The 17,599-nt window shown below is 38.1% G+C and overlaps 1 protein-coding gene across 2 annotated transcripts; it reads left to right on the forward strand.

The window, feature by feature from the left end:
* The first annotated feature begins 8,928 nt into the window (after positions 1-8,928).
* Positions 8,929-16,093, forward strand: LOC146471211 (uncharacterized). 2 transcript variants are annotated; one of them, XR_014866850.1, is made up of 3 exons: positions 8,929-10,452; positions 13,963-15,684; positions 15,719-16,093. XR_014866850.1 is itself a non-coding variant. In XM_085121065.1 (3 exons), the coding sequence occupies exons 2-3, from the start codon at positions 9,927-9,929 to the stop codon at positions 14,775-14,777; spliced, it is 1,341 nt and encodes a 446-aa protein (XP_084977191.1). In that variant the 5' UTR covers positions 8,929-9,440; positions 9,871-9,926; the 3' UTR covers positions 14,778-16,093. The 2 variants fall into 2 exon arrangements, 1 of the variants encoding a protein (XP_084977191.1); XM_085121065.1 differs by having other exon boundaries at positions 8,929-9,440; positions 9,871-10,452; positions 13,963-16,093.
* The last annotated feature ends 1,506 nt before the right edge of the window (positions 16,094-17,599 follow it).

Genomic DNA, 17,599 nt, shown 5'->3' on the forward strand with positions numbered 1-17,599 from the left:
GGTAAGGTAAAGTAAGGTAAAGTAAGGTAAAGTAAGGTAAGGTAAGGTAAGGTAAGGTAAGGTAAGGTAAAGTAAGGTATAGTAAGGTAAGGTAAGGTAAGTTAAAGTAAGGTAAGGTAAGGTAGCGTAAGCTAAGGTAAGGTAAGCTAAAGTAAGGTAAGGTAAAGTAAGGTAAGGTAAGGTAAGGTAAGGGAAGGTAAGGTAAGGTAAGGTAAAGTAAGGTAAAGTAAGGTAAGGTAAGGTAAGGTAAGGTAAGGTAAGGTAAGGTAAGGTAAAGTAAGGTAAGGTAAGGTAAAGTAAGGTAAAGTAAGGTAAGGGAAGGTAAGGTAAGGTAAGGTAAGGTAAGGTAAGGTAAGGTAAAGTAAGGTAAGGTAAGGTAAAGTAAGGTAAAGTAAGGTAAGGTAAGGTAAGGTAAGGTAAGGTAAGGTAAGGTAAGGTAAGGTAAAGTATGGTAAGGTAAGGTAAGGTAAGGTAAAGTAAGGTAAGGTAAGGTAAGGTAAGGTAAGGTAAGGTAAGGTAAGGTAAGGTAAGGTAAGGTAAGGTAAGGTAAGATAAGGTAAGGTAAGGTAAGGTAAAGTAAGGTAAGGTAAGGTAAGGTAAGGTAAGGTAAAGTAAGGTAAGGTAAGGTAAGGTAAGGTAAGGTAAGGTAAAGTAAGGTAAGGTAAAGTAAGGTAAGGTAAGGTAAGGTAAGGTAAGGTAAAGTAAGGTAAGGTAAGGTAAGGTAAAGTAAGGTAAGGTAAGGTAAGGTAAGGTAAGGTAAGGTAAGGTAAGGTAAGGTAAGGTAAAGTAAGGAAAAGTAAGGTAAAGTAAGGTAAGGTAAGGTAAGGTAATGGAAGGTAACGTAAGGTAAGGTAAGGTAAAGTAAGGTAAAGTAAGGTAAGGTAAGGTAGGTAAGGTAAGGTAAGGTAAGGTAAGGTAAGGTAAGGTAAGGTAAGGTAAGTTAAAGTAAGGTAAGGTAAGGTAGCGTAAGCTAAGGTAAGGTAAGGTAAAGTAAGGTAAGGTAAAGTAAGGTAAGGTAAGGTAAGGTAAGGTAAGGTAAGGTAAGGTAAGGTAAGGTAAAGTAAGGTAAAGTAAGGTAAGGTAAGGTAAGGTAAGGTAAGGTAAGGTAAGGTAAGGTAAGGTAAGGTAAAGTAAGGTAAGGTAAGGTAAAGTAAGGTAAAGTAAGGTAAGGTAAGGTAAGGTAAGGTAAGGTAAAGTAAGGTAAGGTAAGGTAAGGTAAAGTAAGGTAAAGTAAGGTAAGGTAAGGTAAAGTAAGGTAAAGTAAGGTAAGGTAAGGTAAGGTAAGGTAAGGTAAGGTAAAGTAAGGTAAGGTAAGGTAAGGTAAGGTAAGGTAAGGTAAGGTAAGGTAAGGTAAGGTAAAGTAAGGTAAGGTAAGGTAAGGTAAGGTAAGGTAAGGTAAAGTAAGGTAAGGTAAGGTAAGGTAAGGTAAGGTAAGGTAAAGTAAGGTAAGGTAAAGTAAGGTAAGGTAAGGTAAGGTAAGGTAAGGTAAGGTAAAGTAAGGTAAGGTAAGGTAAGGTAAAGTAAGGTAAGGTAAGGTAAGGTAAGGTAAGGTAAGGTAAGGTAAGGTAAGGTAAGGTAAGGTAAGGTAAAGTAAGGTAAGGTAAGGTAAGGTAAGGTAAGGTAAGGTAAAGTAAGGTAAGGTAAGGTAAAGTAAGGTAAAGTAAGGTAAGGTAAGGTAAGGTAAGGTAAGGTAAAGTAAGGTAAGGTAAGGTAAGGTAAAGTAAGGTAAGGTAAGGTAAGGTAAGGTAAGGTAAAGTAAGGTAAAGTAAGGTAAAGTAAGGTAAGGTAAGGTAAGTTAAAGTAAGGTAAGGTAAGGTAGCGTAAGCTAAGGTAAGGTAAGGTAAAGTAAAGTAAGGTAAGGTAAAGTAAGATAAGGTAAGGTAAGGTAAGGTAAGGTAAAGTAAGGTAAGGTAAGGTAAGGTAAGGTAAGGTAAGGTAAGGTAAGGTAAAGTAAGGTAAGGTAAGGTAAGGTAAGGTAAGGTAAGGTAAAGTAAGGTAAGGTAAGGTAAGGTAAAGTAAGGTAAGGTAAGGTAAGGTAAGGTAAGGTAAGGTAAGGTAAGGTAAGGTAAAGTAAGGTAAGGTAAGGTAAGGTAAGGTAAAGTAAGGTAAGGTAAGGTAAAGTAAGGTAAGGTAAGGTAAGGTAAGGTAAGGTAAGGTAAGGTAAGGTAAGGTAAAGTAAGGTAAAGTAAGGTAAAGTAAGGTAAGGTAAGGTAAGGTAAGGTAAGGTAAAGTAAGGTAAAGTAAGGTAAGGTAAGGTAAGGTAAGGTAAGGTAAGGTAAGTTAAAGTAAGGTAAGGTAAGGTAGCGTAAGCTAAGGTAAGGTAAGCTAAAGTAAGGTAAGGTAAAGTAAGGTAAGGTAAGGTAAGGTAAGGTAAGGTAAGGTAAGGTAAAGTAAGGTAAAGTAAGGTAAGGTAAGGTAAGGTAAGGTAAGGTAAGGTAAGGTAAGGTAAAGTAAGGTAAGGTAAGGTAAAGTAAGGTAAAGTAAGGTAAGGGAAGGTAAGGTAAGGTAAGGTAAGGTAAGGTAAGGTAAGGTAAAGTAAGGTAAGGTAAGGTAAAGTAAGGTAAAGTAAGGTAAGGTAAGGTAAGGTAAGGTAAGGTAAGGTAAAGTATGGTAAGGTAAGGTAAGGTAAGGTAAAGTAAGGTAAGGTAAGGTAAGGTAAGGTAAGGTAAGGTAAGGTAAGGTAAGGTAAGGTAAGGTAAGGTAAGGTAAGATAAGGTAAGGTAAGGTAAGGTAAAGTAAGGTAAGGTAAGGTAAGGTAAGGTAAGGTAAAGTAAGGTAAGGTAAGGTAAGGTAAGGTAAGGTAAAGTAAGGTAAGGTAAAGTAAGGTAAGGTAAGGTAAGGTAAGGTAAGGTAAAGTAAGGTAAGGTAAGGTAAGGTAAAGTAAGGTAAGGTAAGGTAAGGTAAGGTAAGGTAAGGTAAGGTAAGGTAAGGTAAGGTAAGGTAAGGTAAAGTAAGGTAAAGTAAGGTAAAGTAAGGTAAGGTAAGGTAAGGTAAGGTAAGGTAACGTAAGGTAAGGTAAGGTAAAGTAAGGTAAAGTAAGGTAAGGTAAGGTAAGGTAAGGTAAGGTAAGGTAAGGTAAGGTAAGGTAAGGTAAGGTAAGGTAAGTTAAAGTAAGGTAAGGTAAGGTAGCGTAAGCTAAGGTAAGGTAAGGTAAAGTAAGGTAAGGTAAGGTAAGGTAAGGTAAAGTAAGGTAAAGTAAGGTAAGGTAAGGTAAGGTAAGGTAAAGTAAGGTAAGGTAAGGTAAAGTAAGGTAAAGTAAGGTAAGGTAAGGTAAGGTAAGGTAAGGTAAGGTAAGGTAAGGTAAGGTAAAGTAAGGTAAGGTAAGGTAAAGTAAGGTAAAGTAAGGTAAGGTAAGGTAAGGTAAGGTAAGGTAAAGTAAGGTAAGGTAAGGTAAGGTAAAGTAAGGTAAAGTAAGGTAAGGTAAGGTAAAGTAAGGTAAAGTAAGGTAAGGTAAGGTAAGGTAAGGTAAGGTAAGGTAAAGTAAGGTAAGGTAAGGTAAGGTAAGGTAAGGTAAGGTAAGGTAAAGTAAGGTAAGGTAAGGTAAGGTAAGGTAAGGTAAGGTAAAGTAAGGTAAGGTAAGGTAAGGTAAGGTAAGGTAAGGTAAAGTAAGGTAAGGTAAAGTAAGGTAAGGTAAGGTAAGGTAAGGTAAGGTAAGGTAAGGTAAGGTAAGGTAAGGTAAGGTAAAGTAAGGTAAGGTAAGGTAAGGTAAGGTAAGGTAAGGTAAGGTAAGGTAAGGTAAGGTAAAGTAAGGTAAGGTAAGGTAAGGTAAGGTAAGGTAAGGTAAGGTAAGGTAAGGTAAGGTAAGGTAAGGTAAGGTAAAGTAAGGTAAGGTAAGGTAAGGTAAGGTAAGGTAAGGTAAAGTAAGGTAAGGTAAGGTAAAGTAAGGTAAAGTAAGGTAAGGTAAGGTAAGGTAAGGTAAGGTAAAGTAAGGTAAGGTAAGGTAAGGTAAAGTAAGGTAAGGTAAGGTAAGGTAAGGTAAAGTAAGGTAAAGTAAGGTAAAGTAAGGTAAGGTAAGGTAAGTTAAAGTAAGGTAAGGTAAGGTAGCGTAAGCTAAGGTAAGGTAAGGTAAAGTAAGGTAAGGTAAGGTAAAGTAAGGTAAGGTAAGGTAAGGTAAGGTAAGGTAAGGTAAGGTAAAGTAAGGTAAGGTAAGGTAAGGTAAGGTAAGGTAAGGTAAAGTAAGGTAAGGTAAGGTAAAGTAAGGTAAAGTAAGGTAAGGTAAGGTAAGGTAAGGTAAGGTAAAGTAAGGTAAGGTAAGGTAAGGTAAAGTAAGGTAAGGTAAGGTAAGGTAAGGTAAGGTAAAGTAAGGTAAAGTAAGGTAAAGTAAGGTAAGGTAAGGTAAGTTAAAGTAAGGTAAGGTAAGGTAGCGTAAGCTAAGGTAAGGTAAGGTAAAGTAAGGTAAGGTAAGGTAAAGTAAGGTAAGGTAAGGTAAGGTAAGGTAAGGTAAAGTAAGGTAAGGTAAGGTAAGGTAAGGTAAGGTAAGGTAAGGTAAGGTAAGGTAAGGTAAAGTAAGGTAAGGTAAGGTAAGGTAAGGTAAGGTAAGGTAAAGTAAGGTAAGGTAAGGTAAGGTAAAGTAAGGTAAGGTAAGGTAAGGTAAGGTAAGGTAAGGTAAGGTAAGGTAAGGTAAGGTAAAGTAAGGTAAAGTAAGGTAAAGTAAGGTAAGGTAAGGTAAGGTAAGGTAAGGTAAGGTAAGGTAAGGTAAAGTAAGGTAAAGTAAGGTAAGGTAAGGTAAGGTAAGGTAAGGTAAGGTAAGGTAAGGTAAGTTAAAGTAAGGTAAGGTAAGGTAGCGTAAGCTAAGGTAAGGTAAGGTAAAGTAAGGTAAGGTAAAGTAAGGTAAGGTAAGGTAAGGTAAGGTAAGGTAAGGTAAGGTAAGGTAAAGTAAGGTAAAGTAAGGTAAGGTAAGGTAAGGTAAGGTAAGGTAAGGTAAAGTAAGGTAAGGTAAGGTAAAGTAAGGTAAAGTAAGGTAAGGTAAGGTAAGGTAAGGTAAAGTAAGGTAAGGTAAGGTAAGGTAAGGTAAAGTAAGGTAAAGTAAGGTAAGGTAAGGTAAAGTAAGGTAAAGTAAGGTAAGGTAAGGTAAGGTAAGGTAAGGTAAGGTAAGGTAAAGTAAGGTAAGGTAAGGTAAGGTAAGGTAAGGTAAGGTAAGGTAAGGTAAGGTAAGGTAAGGTAAGGTAAAGTAAGGTAAGGTAAGGTAAGGTAAGGTAAGGTAAGGTAAGGTAAAGTAAGGTAAGGTAAGGTAAGTTAAGGTAAGGTAAGGTAAAGTAAGGTAAGGTAAAGTAAGGTAAGGTAAGGTAAGGGAAGGTAAGGTAAGGTAAAGTAAGGTAAGGTAAGGTGAGGTAAAGTAAGGTAAGGTAAGGTAAGGTAAGGTAAGGTAAGGTAAGGTAAGGTAAGGTAAGGTAAGGTAAGGTAAGGTAAAGTAAGGTAAGGTAAGGTAAGGTAAGGTAAGGTAAAGTAAGGTAAGGTAAGGTAAAGTAAGGTAAAGTAAGGTAAGGTAAGGTAAGGTAAGGTAAAGTAAGGTAAGGTAAGGTAAGGTAAGGTAAAGTAAGGTAAGGTAAGGTAAGGTAAGGTAAGGTAAGGTAAAGTAAGGTAAAGTAAGGTAAAGTAAGGTAAGGTAAGGTAAGTTAAAGTAAGGTAAGGTAAGGTAGCGTAAGCTAAGGTAAGGTAAGGTAAAGTAAGGTAAGGTAAGGTAAAGTAAGGTAAGGTAAGGTAAGGTAAGGTAAGGTAAGGTAAGGTAAGGTAAGGTAAGGTAAGGTAAGGTAAGGTAAAGTAAGGTAAGGTAAGGTAAGGTAAGCTAAGGTAAGCTAAGGTAAGGTAAGGTAAGGTAAGGTAAGGTAAGGGAAGGTAAGGTAAGGTAAGGTAAGGTAAGGTAAGGTAAGGTAAGGTAAGGTAAGGTAAGGTAAGGTAAGGTAAGGTAAAGTAAGGTAAGGTAAGGTAAGGTAAGGTAAGGTAAGGTAAGGTAAGGTAAGGTAAGGTAAGGTAAGGTAAGGTAAGGTAAAGTAAGGTAAGGTAAAGTAACCTATTTAATGTCGATAACACGGCGAATGCTTGTGCAATCTCCCGAGCCAGAGGCTCATAGTAAGGTGTTGACAATATTCCAGATCGGATTTCAATTGTGATTTTGAAATTTGTGTGAGGGTTTGCAGGACCAGGCCGCGCACACCCTGACCTAAATTCCGAGGAGTACACCCCGGAGACTATATGTTGAAGAGATGACAAAAAAAAAAAAAAAAAAAAAAAAAAAAAAAAAAACCCGCTTGCCGAACGATTCTTTACGGTTTAATGTTTCCCAAATAAACAAAATGCTAAAGGTAAGTTTGAGGTAAAAATAATCATTTTTTAGAGCTCGAAGTAGCGTCTTAATTCATTTTTAACCCATAATTTCGATAGTAAGTTTTATGAAAGATGAAAGAGCGAATATCCAGCTTGAGCTTAAAATTAAAAAGGAGTTGTAAAAGAATTTACACCATCTAAACATTGGGTTTTTTTCCCTACAGCAGATAACCGTTTCGGCGAAGGTGAACAGGTCACATTATTTCTCAAAGGCAAATTTATCATAGGGAGACAATTTTAATTCTAGAAGAATCCAAACTATAATGAGAAAAACTATTCTCCAATTTTAACCCTGTTGACTGTGGGAGAATATTTAAAACATAACATCACATTTCTTTTACATATTAGAATAAAGGCTAACATTAGGAGTGTCTTATAGAGGATTGTGCTGATCTAACGAGAAAAGTGTTAGAATGTGGATTTCTCAGTTAACACAAGAACAAGCATAAGAGCTTTATGACAAGTGAAAACGAACGCGACGCAAGTACAAGCACAAGAAAAGGAAAAATTTTGATCTTTGTGCTTGTGCTTGCGCTTGTGCTTATGCTTTCGTCGAGGCCGTTTTCACGGTGAAATAAGCATTCTTTTGCTTGTGCTAGTGCTTGCGTCGCTAGTAAAAACCAGGATTAACTGGAAAATCAATTGATGGTTATAGCGATCCTAACAAAACTGTTAAATTCTCTATTCTCTATATTCCAGAAATGTACCTCAGGTCGAAAATGGACTGGAGATAGTTGCTGTCATAGCAGAAAGGGACTGGGGCAAAGAATAATGCCATGGCAACGTCAAAATTAGTGTCATTTTGTTTCTTACCCATTGCAGCATCAGTCCGATATTTCCCGAGACATTCTTGATTTTGTGATTTGTCTTTGTACTTAGACGATTTGTGACATCATCAGATTTTGAACAAAAACTAACCTGAATACGTTGGGAACGAGAGAAGATTAAAAAAAAAAAAAGCACTATTCTTCTTCTCTTTGAAAGGCCTATTAATAGGCGTAAATTATTTTTCATTTCATATTCAGTTTAAAGTGTTACTGCGATCGAAACTTTTCCTTTCCCTTTGTCTTCAGCATTCGAAAGTATTAGGAAAGTACTACCCATGCCAAATTTTAACTTGTTATCCAAAGGGAAGTGCGATTATTTTGAGCGTTATTGCCGCATTTGGTTTACCACCATTACTCAATTCAAAAATGTCCGCGAACCACACGGAGAGTTGGGTCGAGCAGAATGTGACGTCATCTTATCCCATCACCTGACTGAGAATCATCCCCATTGTCTTCAAAACTACCACTCGCGTTAGAAATGAAATCAGACCCATATTTGGTAGAAGTAGGGTAAGAACTTGAGCATTTCGACTGCTTTATCTCGCTTTTCGTTGCCGCCAAGATGATAAGATGATGTCACGAGAGGGAAGCTGCTGTTCAAAATTTCTCGGCTCAAGTAGTTGCTGTTTGAGTAATGGCGGACGCATTCAGACGTACTTTCGGGTAACCTTTTAAGGGTATTCTTTTGTCATGTTGGTCTGAGTTATATTTTTTTTCTTGCAAATTAGGGTCTGAATATTACCTTGAAGCCCAAAAACTTCGTTAAAAAAAGTTAGATTTTCGTCGCAGTAGCACTTTTAAAACAAACGTCCATCTATCAGAAGCTCGTTTTAAAACTTTTGGAAATAAACAAAAAATGATCTAAAATACGAAGAATAAAATGCAAGGAACCGCAAACAAAAATGCTGCAGGTATACGCAGGGTCTGTGAAAAATCCAATCAGCCAAAAATATACTGAAGTACCTCAAACAACTGCAAGGCTGATCCGACTGCGTAGAAAACTGTGTCGTGTTAAGTTTCTGCACAGTCAGATGAGCCTCGCAGTTATTTGAAAATACGAAGACTTTGGTTATTTCCAGGAAATTCTTGTAGAAGAATGAACTTTAAGGGAAATATTGCATAAACAAAATGTTTATAAACGGAAGCCAATTTAATTGAAAAAGGCGAGTTGCCGTGGTAATAAAAAGCAACTGTTCAAATGTTCACACCGAATTCATGATTAGAGAAAGTACAAGTAGATCATAAACTAAATGTTTATAAACGGAAGTCAATTTAAACATACTTTTTGAAAAAGGCGAGTTGCCGCGGTAATATATTAAGCACCCGTTCAAGTGTTCACACCGAATTCATGTTAAGAGAAAGTACACGTAGATCATAGCTATAAACAGTCAAAGCGCAGTCAAATCAGCCTTGCAGTTATTTGAAAATACAAACACTTAGGTTTTTTTTCCAGTAAATTAAAGAGTATACCACAATTTTATTATTGGTATTCGGAAAACATTGAAAAATACTTTGACCTTTTGACCATTTTTCTACAAGAATGAACCTTAAGGCAAATATTGCATAAACTAAATGTTTATAAACGGAAGCCAATTTAAACATATTTTTTCAAAAAGGCGAGTTGCCGCGGTAATGTAAAGCGTCTGTTCAAGTGTTCACACCGAATTCATGATAAGAGAAAGTACACGTAGATCATACCTATAAACAGCCAAAGCACAACTAACAGTAAGTAAACTACGAACTTAAATAAAACTGTTTTCTCCTAGCAGGGAACTGATTGATCTATATTGTTAGAGGAGATCTTAACAGAAAACAAAAGGTCAAAGTATTTTTCTATATCCCGAATACCAATAATAAAATTGTCGTATACTCTTTAATTCCCAACACCAAAACAAGTAAGTTATAATCTTTCAAGATTCTAAAACAATATAGGTGAAGACTTTTTTATCGATAGCAATAGGCCATTTCCGAGTGGCTTCAGTTGAACCTCATTATGAAAGCGAGGCCAAGTGCATAGTTTTTATTATGAAAATTAGTTTTCATTCATAAGCAAACAAAACTAATTTTCATATAAAGAGCTTTGTACTTGGCCTCGCTTTCATATATGAGGCTTACACCATCTCGCAAATGGCCATAATTTCATCTTCTCACAAACATCTGTTTCCGCCAAGAATTTTAAACAATTCTCGCTCGCCGTCGTTGCTAGCTCAAGACCAAAAAGGCCTACAGTACCTCTGCCATGTTGCCAACTGTGTTGATGAAAGTTTAAAGACGGAGTTTGTAGAAAAGGTAATAAAACTTCAGTAAAAGGCCTTCTTAACTAGGAAAAGATTGATCGCAACTGTTGGATGGAGATTTTACGTAGTTCATTCATTAACTTTCATTTATTCATCCGAGTGAAATTCAGGTTTGTTACAGCGTGTCCACTTAAACAAATAACCAAACAACGCCAAACAGTCAGGGCCAACTAGTGATTTTAACACGCAAGAGAGGATTGCCAACTCAAGCATTACGAAATAATTTGATTGTTGAAAATTGGCGGGTTCAACGTTTTGAGTGAGCACTTATTAAGTCAACAACAGCATTGTTGCGAAAATAAGGACAACATAAATATTCCGGTTGGACTGATATTCGCTAAACAGGAAAAACATTTCAGGTCGTCGTACTGGACAGCTGTTACGAACATGGTGAAAATTATCGCGTTCTTTTGATCCAACAGATAACCAAAAGTTGCCGGTTACGTCAATGAACCTTTAACAAGAATTCGTTTCGAACATGGATGAACTTCATGATAACGGAACAACCTTGCCGAATTCGCCATTGGACGAGATTGGTCACGAAGGCGAGAACAACCAAACATTGCCTTCGCCAGAAGTCGAAAGATCTGTTGATATATTTGTCTTTGGTGCGTTTGGCTTCATTCTTCAGGTCTTCTTTTCCATAGGAATTTCCGCCTGTCAGGACATCTTGGAAGAAACCTTAGTCCCCACACCGGTGCTTTTGATTGCCGCCTCGCTTCCTTTCTTTCTAACCACATCCATCTTGCCATACTGTGTTCTCAAGCTACCGCCGTATATTCTCTTGACCCCTGCTGTTTTGTTGAACATCGTCGGCGTGTTGATGTACGCTTTGGTTGAGCATGTCCTCGCTCGCATCATCGGGGTTGTGGTCGTGTCGACCGGTGTTGCAATCGGTGAAGTGACCTTCGTCTCGCTGTCGGCACTTTACACGGATTCTGCCATGAGCTCTTACGCCGCTGGGACTGGAATTGGGTTCATTGTGGGACCGCTGTACTACACAGGTAAGATGAAAAGGGAAATTGAGAATTCAAGGATAGGTTCATATAACAGAATGGGCTCTTCAATTAGTGACAGTTATGTCGAAACGCTCGAGAAAAATCCTAATTTCATTTCGCATAATGTCGACAAATGAACAGTACCATAGCTAACTACTGTTGCATAACCTGTACTTGGATTGTCACACTTCAAGATTTCAACCAAATAATTTGGCATTGGTACCACCTTGCGCAAAAGACATGATAATCAAATGATCAGTGTAATACAGAGGAAAGTGCTGCCGAATAGCTCAGTTTTATCTAAAAGGTTCAACTCCTATTTAAATAATCCATCGATTCAAAAGTTACCGATCCATCTTGCTAATGTAACAAGATGATATGTACACCAGTGAAGTTCTACCCACTGGGGTTCATTTGAATGGAGTAATCCCTCAGGACTAGTCACCCACAGACTCAGCATTTGGACAAAAATTGGCATTGACAAAAACAAGGGGTGAACTGCGTTTTGGAAATTTGTAAATAAATTTGCGTAAATTTAAATTTACCACGACACAAACATCATCAAAAAATCGGAAATCTTGGAGACGACGGTACTGAGATGCTAATAGTTACCTTGTAATTTTAGGGGTCTACGGCTATTTTGATTTAAATTCAGGCCATGTTGCATTGGAGCGCTTCCTTTAATTCTCTATGTATAATCACTGAACGTAGATTTTCATCGCAATAAAGGCTGTCTGATGATCGCCTTAGGGCATGAAACTCAGAGTTACAGCGAATTTGTGTATCCTCTTAGATTTCTCCGGATACAATATTAAGCTCTGCTTTAAAGCATCGAGCACTTTTTCAGGCCTACATGTAGCAAAACTTAATCTTTATTTATTTATAATCAATGACATTTTTTGACATTTTTTGTGGACAATATTTCATTTATACAAAATTTCTACTCTTACTGTTACATTGGATAAGCGCAAAATACAAAAGTTGGAGGTATTAAGAACATGGACTAACACGCAGCTTAAAAATACAATTCAGTGATTTATCAATAGGTCCGTTTGCACATTTTCGTTTGTGGTTCAGTTTTCACTGCAAAAACGTTATCAAAACTTAGCGATAAGAATTTTTCACAACGTTTCGATGTCGCCATGACACCATTTTCAAGCGACAAAAATAAAGTTCACCAGCCTAATAATGTATGTGGTGAGAGGTGTGTGGTGCGGGGATGGAATCCGATTGTGTGTTCAGGTTAGGTTTCTTCTTCCTTATGAAAAACATTTCATAAATCAAACAATCCAGTTTTCCGTTGCATTTCTTAAGAACGCAATCGGATTCCATCCGCGCAAAACTATTTGTTTAGACAAATGTAGATGCCAATCACCTCACAACTCTCACCGCATACATTAAGTAAGTAAGTAAGTAAGTAAGTAGCTTTATTTATCCACATATCACTTATGAGCAAAGAGCTCGTTTAAATGCAAATGTGCTTTGTAATTTAAGTTAAGATATTACAAATGTGGTGTTTACAATTAGAAAATAGAAATGACACTTGAAATTAATGTCATGGCGACATCGAAACGTTGTGCAAAATTCTCAACGCTAATTTTTATTCTTAAATGTTTGTCCAAATCTAATCTCATTCGAAAAACGTCAAGATTTTACTATCATTTTAATAATAGCACTCCCTTGTTGTTTCTGGATCGATCATGTAAAAAGAAAATGCTGGATTATTATCGAAAATAAGCCCAATTCGGCGAATTGAGTGAGATAGGTTTCGCATAAATAAAAAAAATTTATAGTTTTGGAATTATTCAAGACAATGGCGGACTGAAATAATTATAGTAATCGTTACAGCAGATTTCGAATATACAGTGAGATACGCCGGCCATAATTCACCCATGATCCGAGGAAATTCACAGATCTCATTTATCTTCGTGAATGTCAATATTTCGGGTAGATATTAGTTATTTTGTGATCTCATTTTCTATCGAGTTTCCTATACCACTGCCTACGAACGATAGGCGAATCATGGCCGACGACCGATCCTGTTTGAAAACCTCGCGGCGCCTGCACCTTAACTGCTTTCACTGAAATCTGCCGTGAGGTAGGAAACCACAAAGAAAAGAAAATGCTTTTGAAAATCGCGGAATTGTTTATTTAATACTTAAGTTGATATTGGCTAAAGTATCACGGTTCGCGAGCTATTCAAGTAACATCGCCGATCGACGAGATTGTGCTTTAACTTCAAACTGTTGAGTCTACGTACGGAGAACGTCCATTTGCGTTTGAACGCTGTATCCTATTGAACAAAGCGTCTTTCCGTGTGATAAAACACGTAATGATATAACTTCTCGCTATAGTATTTGCATAAATTCTACTTCCCCCATTTTTGTAACTGTACAGAGGTAGTGGCCAACACGAAAGCCTTTCTTCTTTGGCCACTACGCACTTCTTCCCTAGAAGGTAAAACCACTTAAATATAATGCTTTGCAGTTTTATTTTCTTACCATAAAAATATCTTGTATTTCGAATAAGTGTGAATAAAATTGAATTGAATTGAGTAAATATTTAAGAACCAAACATACTGAGTTTGGCAGGTGCATAATGCTCGCCTCAGTGACCTCGCACAGGTGGCTAAATGTCACATAACATGACGTATCTTACCGGTACGTCATGTCACCTCACGCGCGCATGCGCCTGGGGTGACATTGTCCTTCAACCTACGGACCCAAAGACGTCGACAGGTCACTGAAACTGGAAGTATCCGCGACTAGAGGATAATCATTTATTGTTTCTTTTTAGAATTATTGTTACTTTTAAAATTAAAGTTAAAATTAAAATTATCTCTGAAAATGTGCTGGTGCTCCCAATTTTCTTTTTGGATTCCAAAAGCTCATACTAAGATCTGCTCTTCCCACATAGTCATGAACCTCGCAAAGTACCTTTATATTAGGAGGCGCAGTCCTGAATGGGGAAGTGTCATGGGATTTTTACCTCTTTTGTTAAAAATGGTGAAATAAGACCTTCGCTTACCTACAAAATAATTCTAGAACAACGAGAAGAAAGAAATCAACTCAATTCTTGTCAATTCGCGTGACCTGTTCTAGCGCATTTTGGAAACAGGAATGCGAGAACTTGAAAAACATTAACTTAACATTTTTCAAGTTTCAATCCATTCCAACCTACTCTGTCCCTGGCCAGAGGCACTAATCAACAGTTTAAATGCACTGGGGCGACAATTCAAAATCGTGAAACTAGACATTCTTTTTGCTGACAGGCAAACATTTTGGAGTTTTGAAATGACATTAAATTCGCGTGATACTTCCTCTTTAACTCGCGTTACACGTGTTCACAGGCTATGGACTATAGGCTATATGGTCTTGTATGACTTCTTCTATCGTCGGGACCCGATTACACTGTCCATGACAAAGAGATGTTAAGGGGTAGTCCAGGAGAAAAAAATCAAGTTAACAAGTCCCTGGTCTCTCGATATGAAACTAAATTTCACTTATTTATTTTCAGCAATGACGACCATGATTTGTGTGCCTCCACAAACAACCATTCTCATCATCTCCTGGGTGCCTCTTGTCATGATAGCTTGTTACGCCATCATGGAAAAGAGAGATTATCAACCAGAACAAGAAGTGACGACGCACAAAAACATGGTCTACTCTTTCCTTCTTCCCGAAACTGATCCCGGGGAAGGAAATCCATCATCGTGGAACGACAAACGAGCGTTAATCACGCAAAATCTTCACCTTTTTCTGGCATTGGTCGTTGGTTATTTCGCTGAATTTTTAACTCTTAACGGAGTTGTCACAACTCTCGCGTTTCCCAACTCGCCTTTCGACCCCAGGGACCACTACGTGTACTACGCATGCGTGTTTATGATTGGCGAATGCATCGGGAGATCTTATATAACTTTTCTAGCCTTCTTTAACTGCGAATACAGGCGAATTATCTCGAGAACTTGGATCTTATCGTCGATACTGTTTTGTTCATTTATTTTCTTAACTCTTTCTTCGTGGTATCGTTTTCTTCAAAGTGTTTGGATTGTACTATATTTTTGTTTCTTAGTTGGACTTTTGGCGGGAAGTCTATACCTGAACACGTTTCTGGTGGCAGCAGCGAGTGGTAGCGACGATGCCAATGGCAAAGCATTTTCGCGCGCTTTTCTCTCTGCAGGACCCAGTGCTGGCGTTTTATTGGCTGGTGCAGTGGGACTGTTACTAGAGCCCGCTCTAAGGAAACACTGCCTCGATTCAGCGCATTTCAATGAGTACTGTTTCACAAGGTCCATGAGTGGATGGAATGAGTCAACGTCGTGTTTGCGGTAGGGCGTTTACCATTTGTTTTTACGAGCTGACCTTGAACATATGGTGCCGTACAATTTTCGCGCAAGGGAGGATTTGATATTTTGTGGGCCGAGGCGTCAGCTTTGTGTTTCATCTTTTGAATTCATTTTCATTGTAAAGCGCCACCTGTAAGTCGATTAGGCGCTCTATAAATCATCATCATCATCATCATCATCATCATCATCATCATCATCATCATCATCATCATCATCATCATCATTATCATCATCATCATCATCATCATCATCATCATCAACATCATCATCATCATCATACATACATAAAAAAAACATGCTTTATTTTGCCACACAAATGAAATAAATATGCAATATAAAATGACAAGAAAAGTTAAGTGTCAAGGGGACCTAAAAAAACTATAGAGAGCTTATAAGAGATTAGGCCCCCTCAAACTACGAACTAAGAGTTGATTACAACAAATGAAACAAAAGATGGTGAAGAGGCAGTTCATTATTCATAACTACTCATTAGTTTACTTTTAAGTATTTTCTTTAAAGAAGAAATGGATGTAGAGGTAATGACTTCGTTGTCAGGAGAGTCAGAAAACTTGGGTCCTTGGAAAAAACTGAAAACTTTTTTAATGTTTGTTCGACAATAGGGTAGGCAGTAGGCATGGGAATTTTTAGTACTGGAACTCATTGTTTTGGGAGAAGTTATTATAAAAGCTTGGCGGCAAGAATGAATTTTTGTAAGAATACATGAATTGGCCCAGTTGAAGCAAATGAATATCATTAAATTTTAGTATACCAAGTTCCTTAAAAATGGGAACTGTATAAGCATAGAAATGTGATTTATTTATAAACCTGATAATGTGCTTTTGCAGAATAACGAGACGGCGGGGATTAGTTTCGTACGTCGAAGCCCAAACTATGTTGCAATAATAAAAATAACGATAAATTAAGGAGTAGTAAAATATAAGTAGAGAAGTTTTAGGAAGGTAGAAGCTAGAATTTATTATGCCAATTGATTTCGCAATTTTATTTGCGACGTGAGATATTTCCGACTTCCAATTTACGTTTTCATCCAAAAACTACTCACCATCACCATTACGATCATCATCATCATCATCATCATCATCATCATCATCATTGCCATCATCATCATCATCATCATCATCATCATCATCATCATCATCATCATCATCATCATCATCATCATCATCAACAGCATCACCATCACCACCACCAGTGCCATCATTATTAAATGACGGACTACATTTGTATCTGGAAAACGCACACGCTATCGTTGTAAAACATAACTGTAATTTTCATGTCTTTGGGGCCGGACTGAGAACAGTCGTACCTTTTACCTTAGTTCACGTGCGCAAAGTAACGGTAAAATTATGCAACATAATAAAGTTAACGAGGAGGGATTGGGGAGGGGGTATTTTACTATTTTATAACAATTTTTATAGCGAGTTCCTGAACGTAAAGTTAACATTACAATGTAATCAATTCACTCTTTTGATAGGAAGAAGTAAAAAAAGCCGGGGGAAATCTTAGTGTCTTTTTTGAAACTTGTAAACGTCTTTTGTGAGAGAAAAATTCGTCTTCCATATTAGACTCGAAGAGCGGAAAGAGGTATAGCCTGTGTAGCGAGCGCTTCCGTTTGCGCGTTTTCGCTGTTTGACCGCGCGGAAATTGGGACGAGAGCGAAAAAAACGAAAAGGGGGGAGGAGAGAGGAGAGGAAGTTTCCTCCATATCTCCTCGCTCTCCTTTTTTTTTCTCGCCCCATTTCGCGCGCATCCAAAATACGGAAATCAGCTTTTCAGTGCAGAAAACTCCAAGGAAACGCTTGCTTGGCAGGCTAAAAGAGGTAACAGTAGTGCTTGGATCATGGAAGGAAAGGTTCCTTCCACTTCCTGGGTAGTCCCCGCTACATTCTTTTTTTTTCTTTCCCTTCTTCTGTCTAATGTTGTTCACCTCTCGATTCCTGCCCCCCCCCCCCCCCCCACCCCTCGTCCTCTTTATTTCTTTTTAGCGAGTAAGAATGGTTCGAATAGAGCATCAGTGCAGATCGAATTTCACAGTGTGAGGCGTGAGGGGAGCGATGGGAAAGCACCTAAGTCGTAGACAAACGAAACAATTCCTGACTCCGAACGACATTGGCCAAAATCGCTACTGAAATTGTTAGCCTGCGAAGACAGTCCCAGCGAGGAAAGGCGGTGGTTGTAGCCATTAGCCCGTCAACGAAGAATTTTTAAGAAGTACCCACCCTACTCCCACTATCCCCCTTCCCCCTCGAAGGCTTACAACAACAGAAGTCGCTATCTGGTTGCAATCTACGAACATAGGTACTACTTGAAATCTTCTTTTGAGGCCCCCCCGACAAGTTAACATATCCAAGTTAATCCGAAAATTACACCAACTTTCTCCCTTGGGAATGTCGAAGATCAACGAAAACACACGAATACCCGCGGAAATGTGATGACATTAACAGTGCGTCCCAAATGGCCGTAGCAAAGCCTCGGGGTTGCTTTGAAAACCCCTGTGTATAAAAGCATTTCACTCGTGGTTATTAAAGAAGAGGAATTGTATACGTGGTACAGACTCCAACGCTCCCAGCCACACTGACGTCAGGGAATGTGACGCCATAGGAAGATTTGCCCGTATGAGCTCTTCTCACTCGTTAAGTACGTAAAGCCTGGGAACGAGATTGCAGTTGACGAGTTCTGAGGGAATGAAACACTGGTTGAATCAGCTCAAAGCCAAAAGAAGTAAAATCAAACGACAGAAACATGTTGGGCAAAGCGTTAAACCTATGACCGATGCGACCCAATGGCTAA

Source organism: Pavona decussata, unplaced genomic scaffold (assembly GCF_977016875.1).
Source record: "Pavona decussata unplaced genomic scaffold, jaPavDecu1.1 SCAFFOLD_105, whole genome shotgun sequence".
NCBI lineage: Eukaryota > Metazoa > Cnidaria > Anthozoa > Scleractinia > Agariciidae > Pavona > Pavona decussata.

Coding starts and splice junctions, on each gene's coding strand:
- LOC146471211 (XM_085121065.1), top strand. CDS start 9,927: ATGGATGAACTTCATGATAACGGAACAACCTTGCCGAATTCGCCATTG. Junction 10,453..13,962: donor GGGACCGCTGTACTACACAG/GTAAGATGAAAA, acceptor ATTTATTTTCAG/CAATGACGACCATGATTTGT.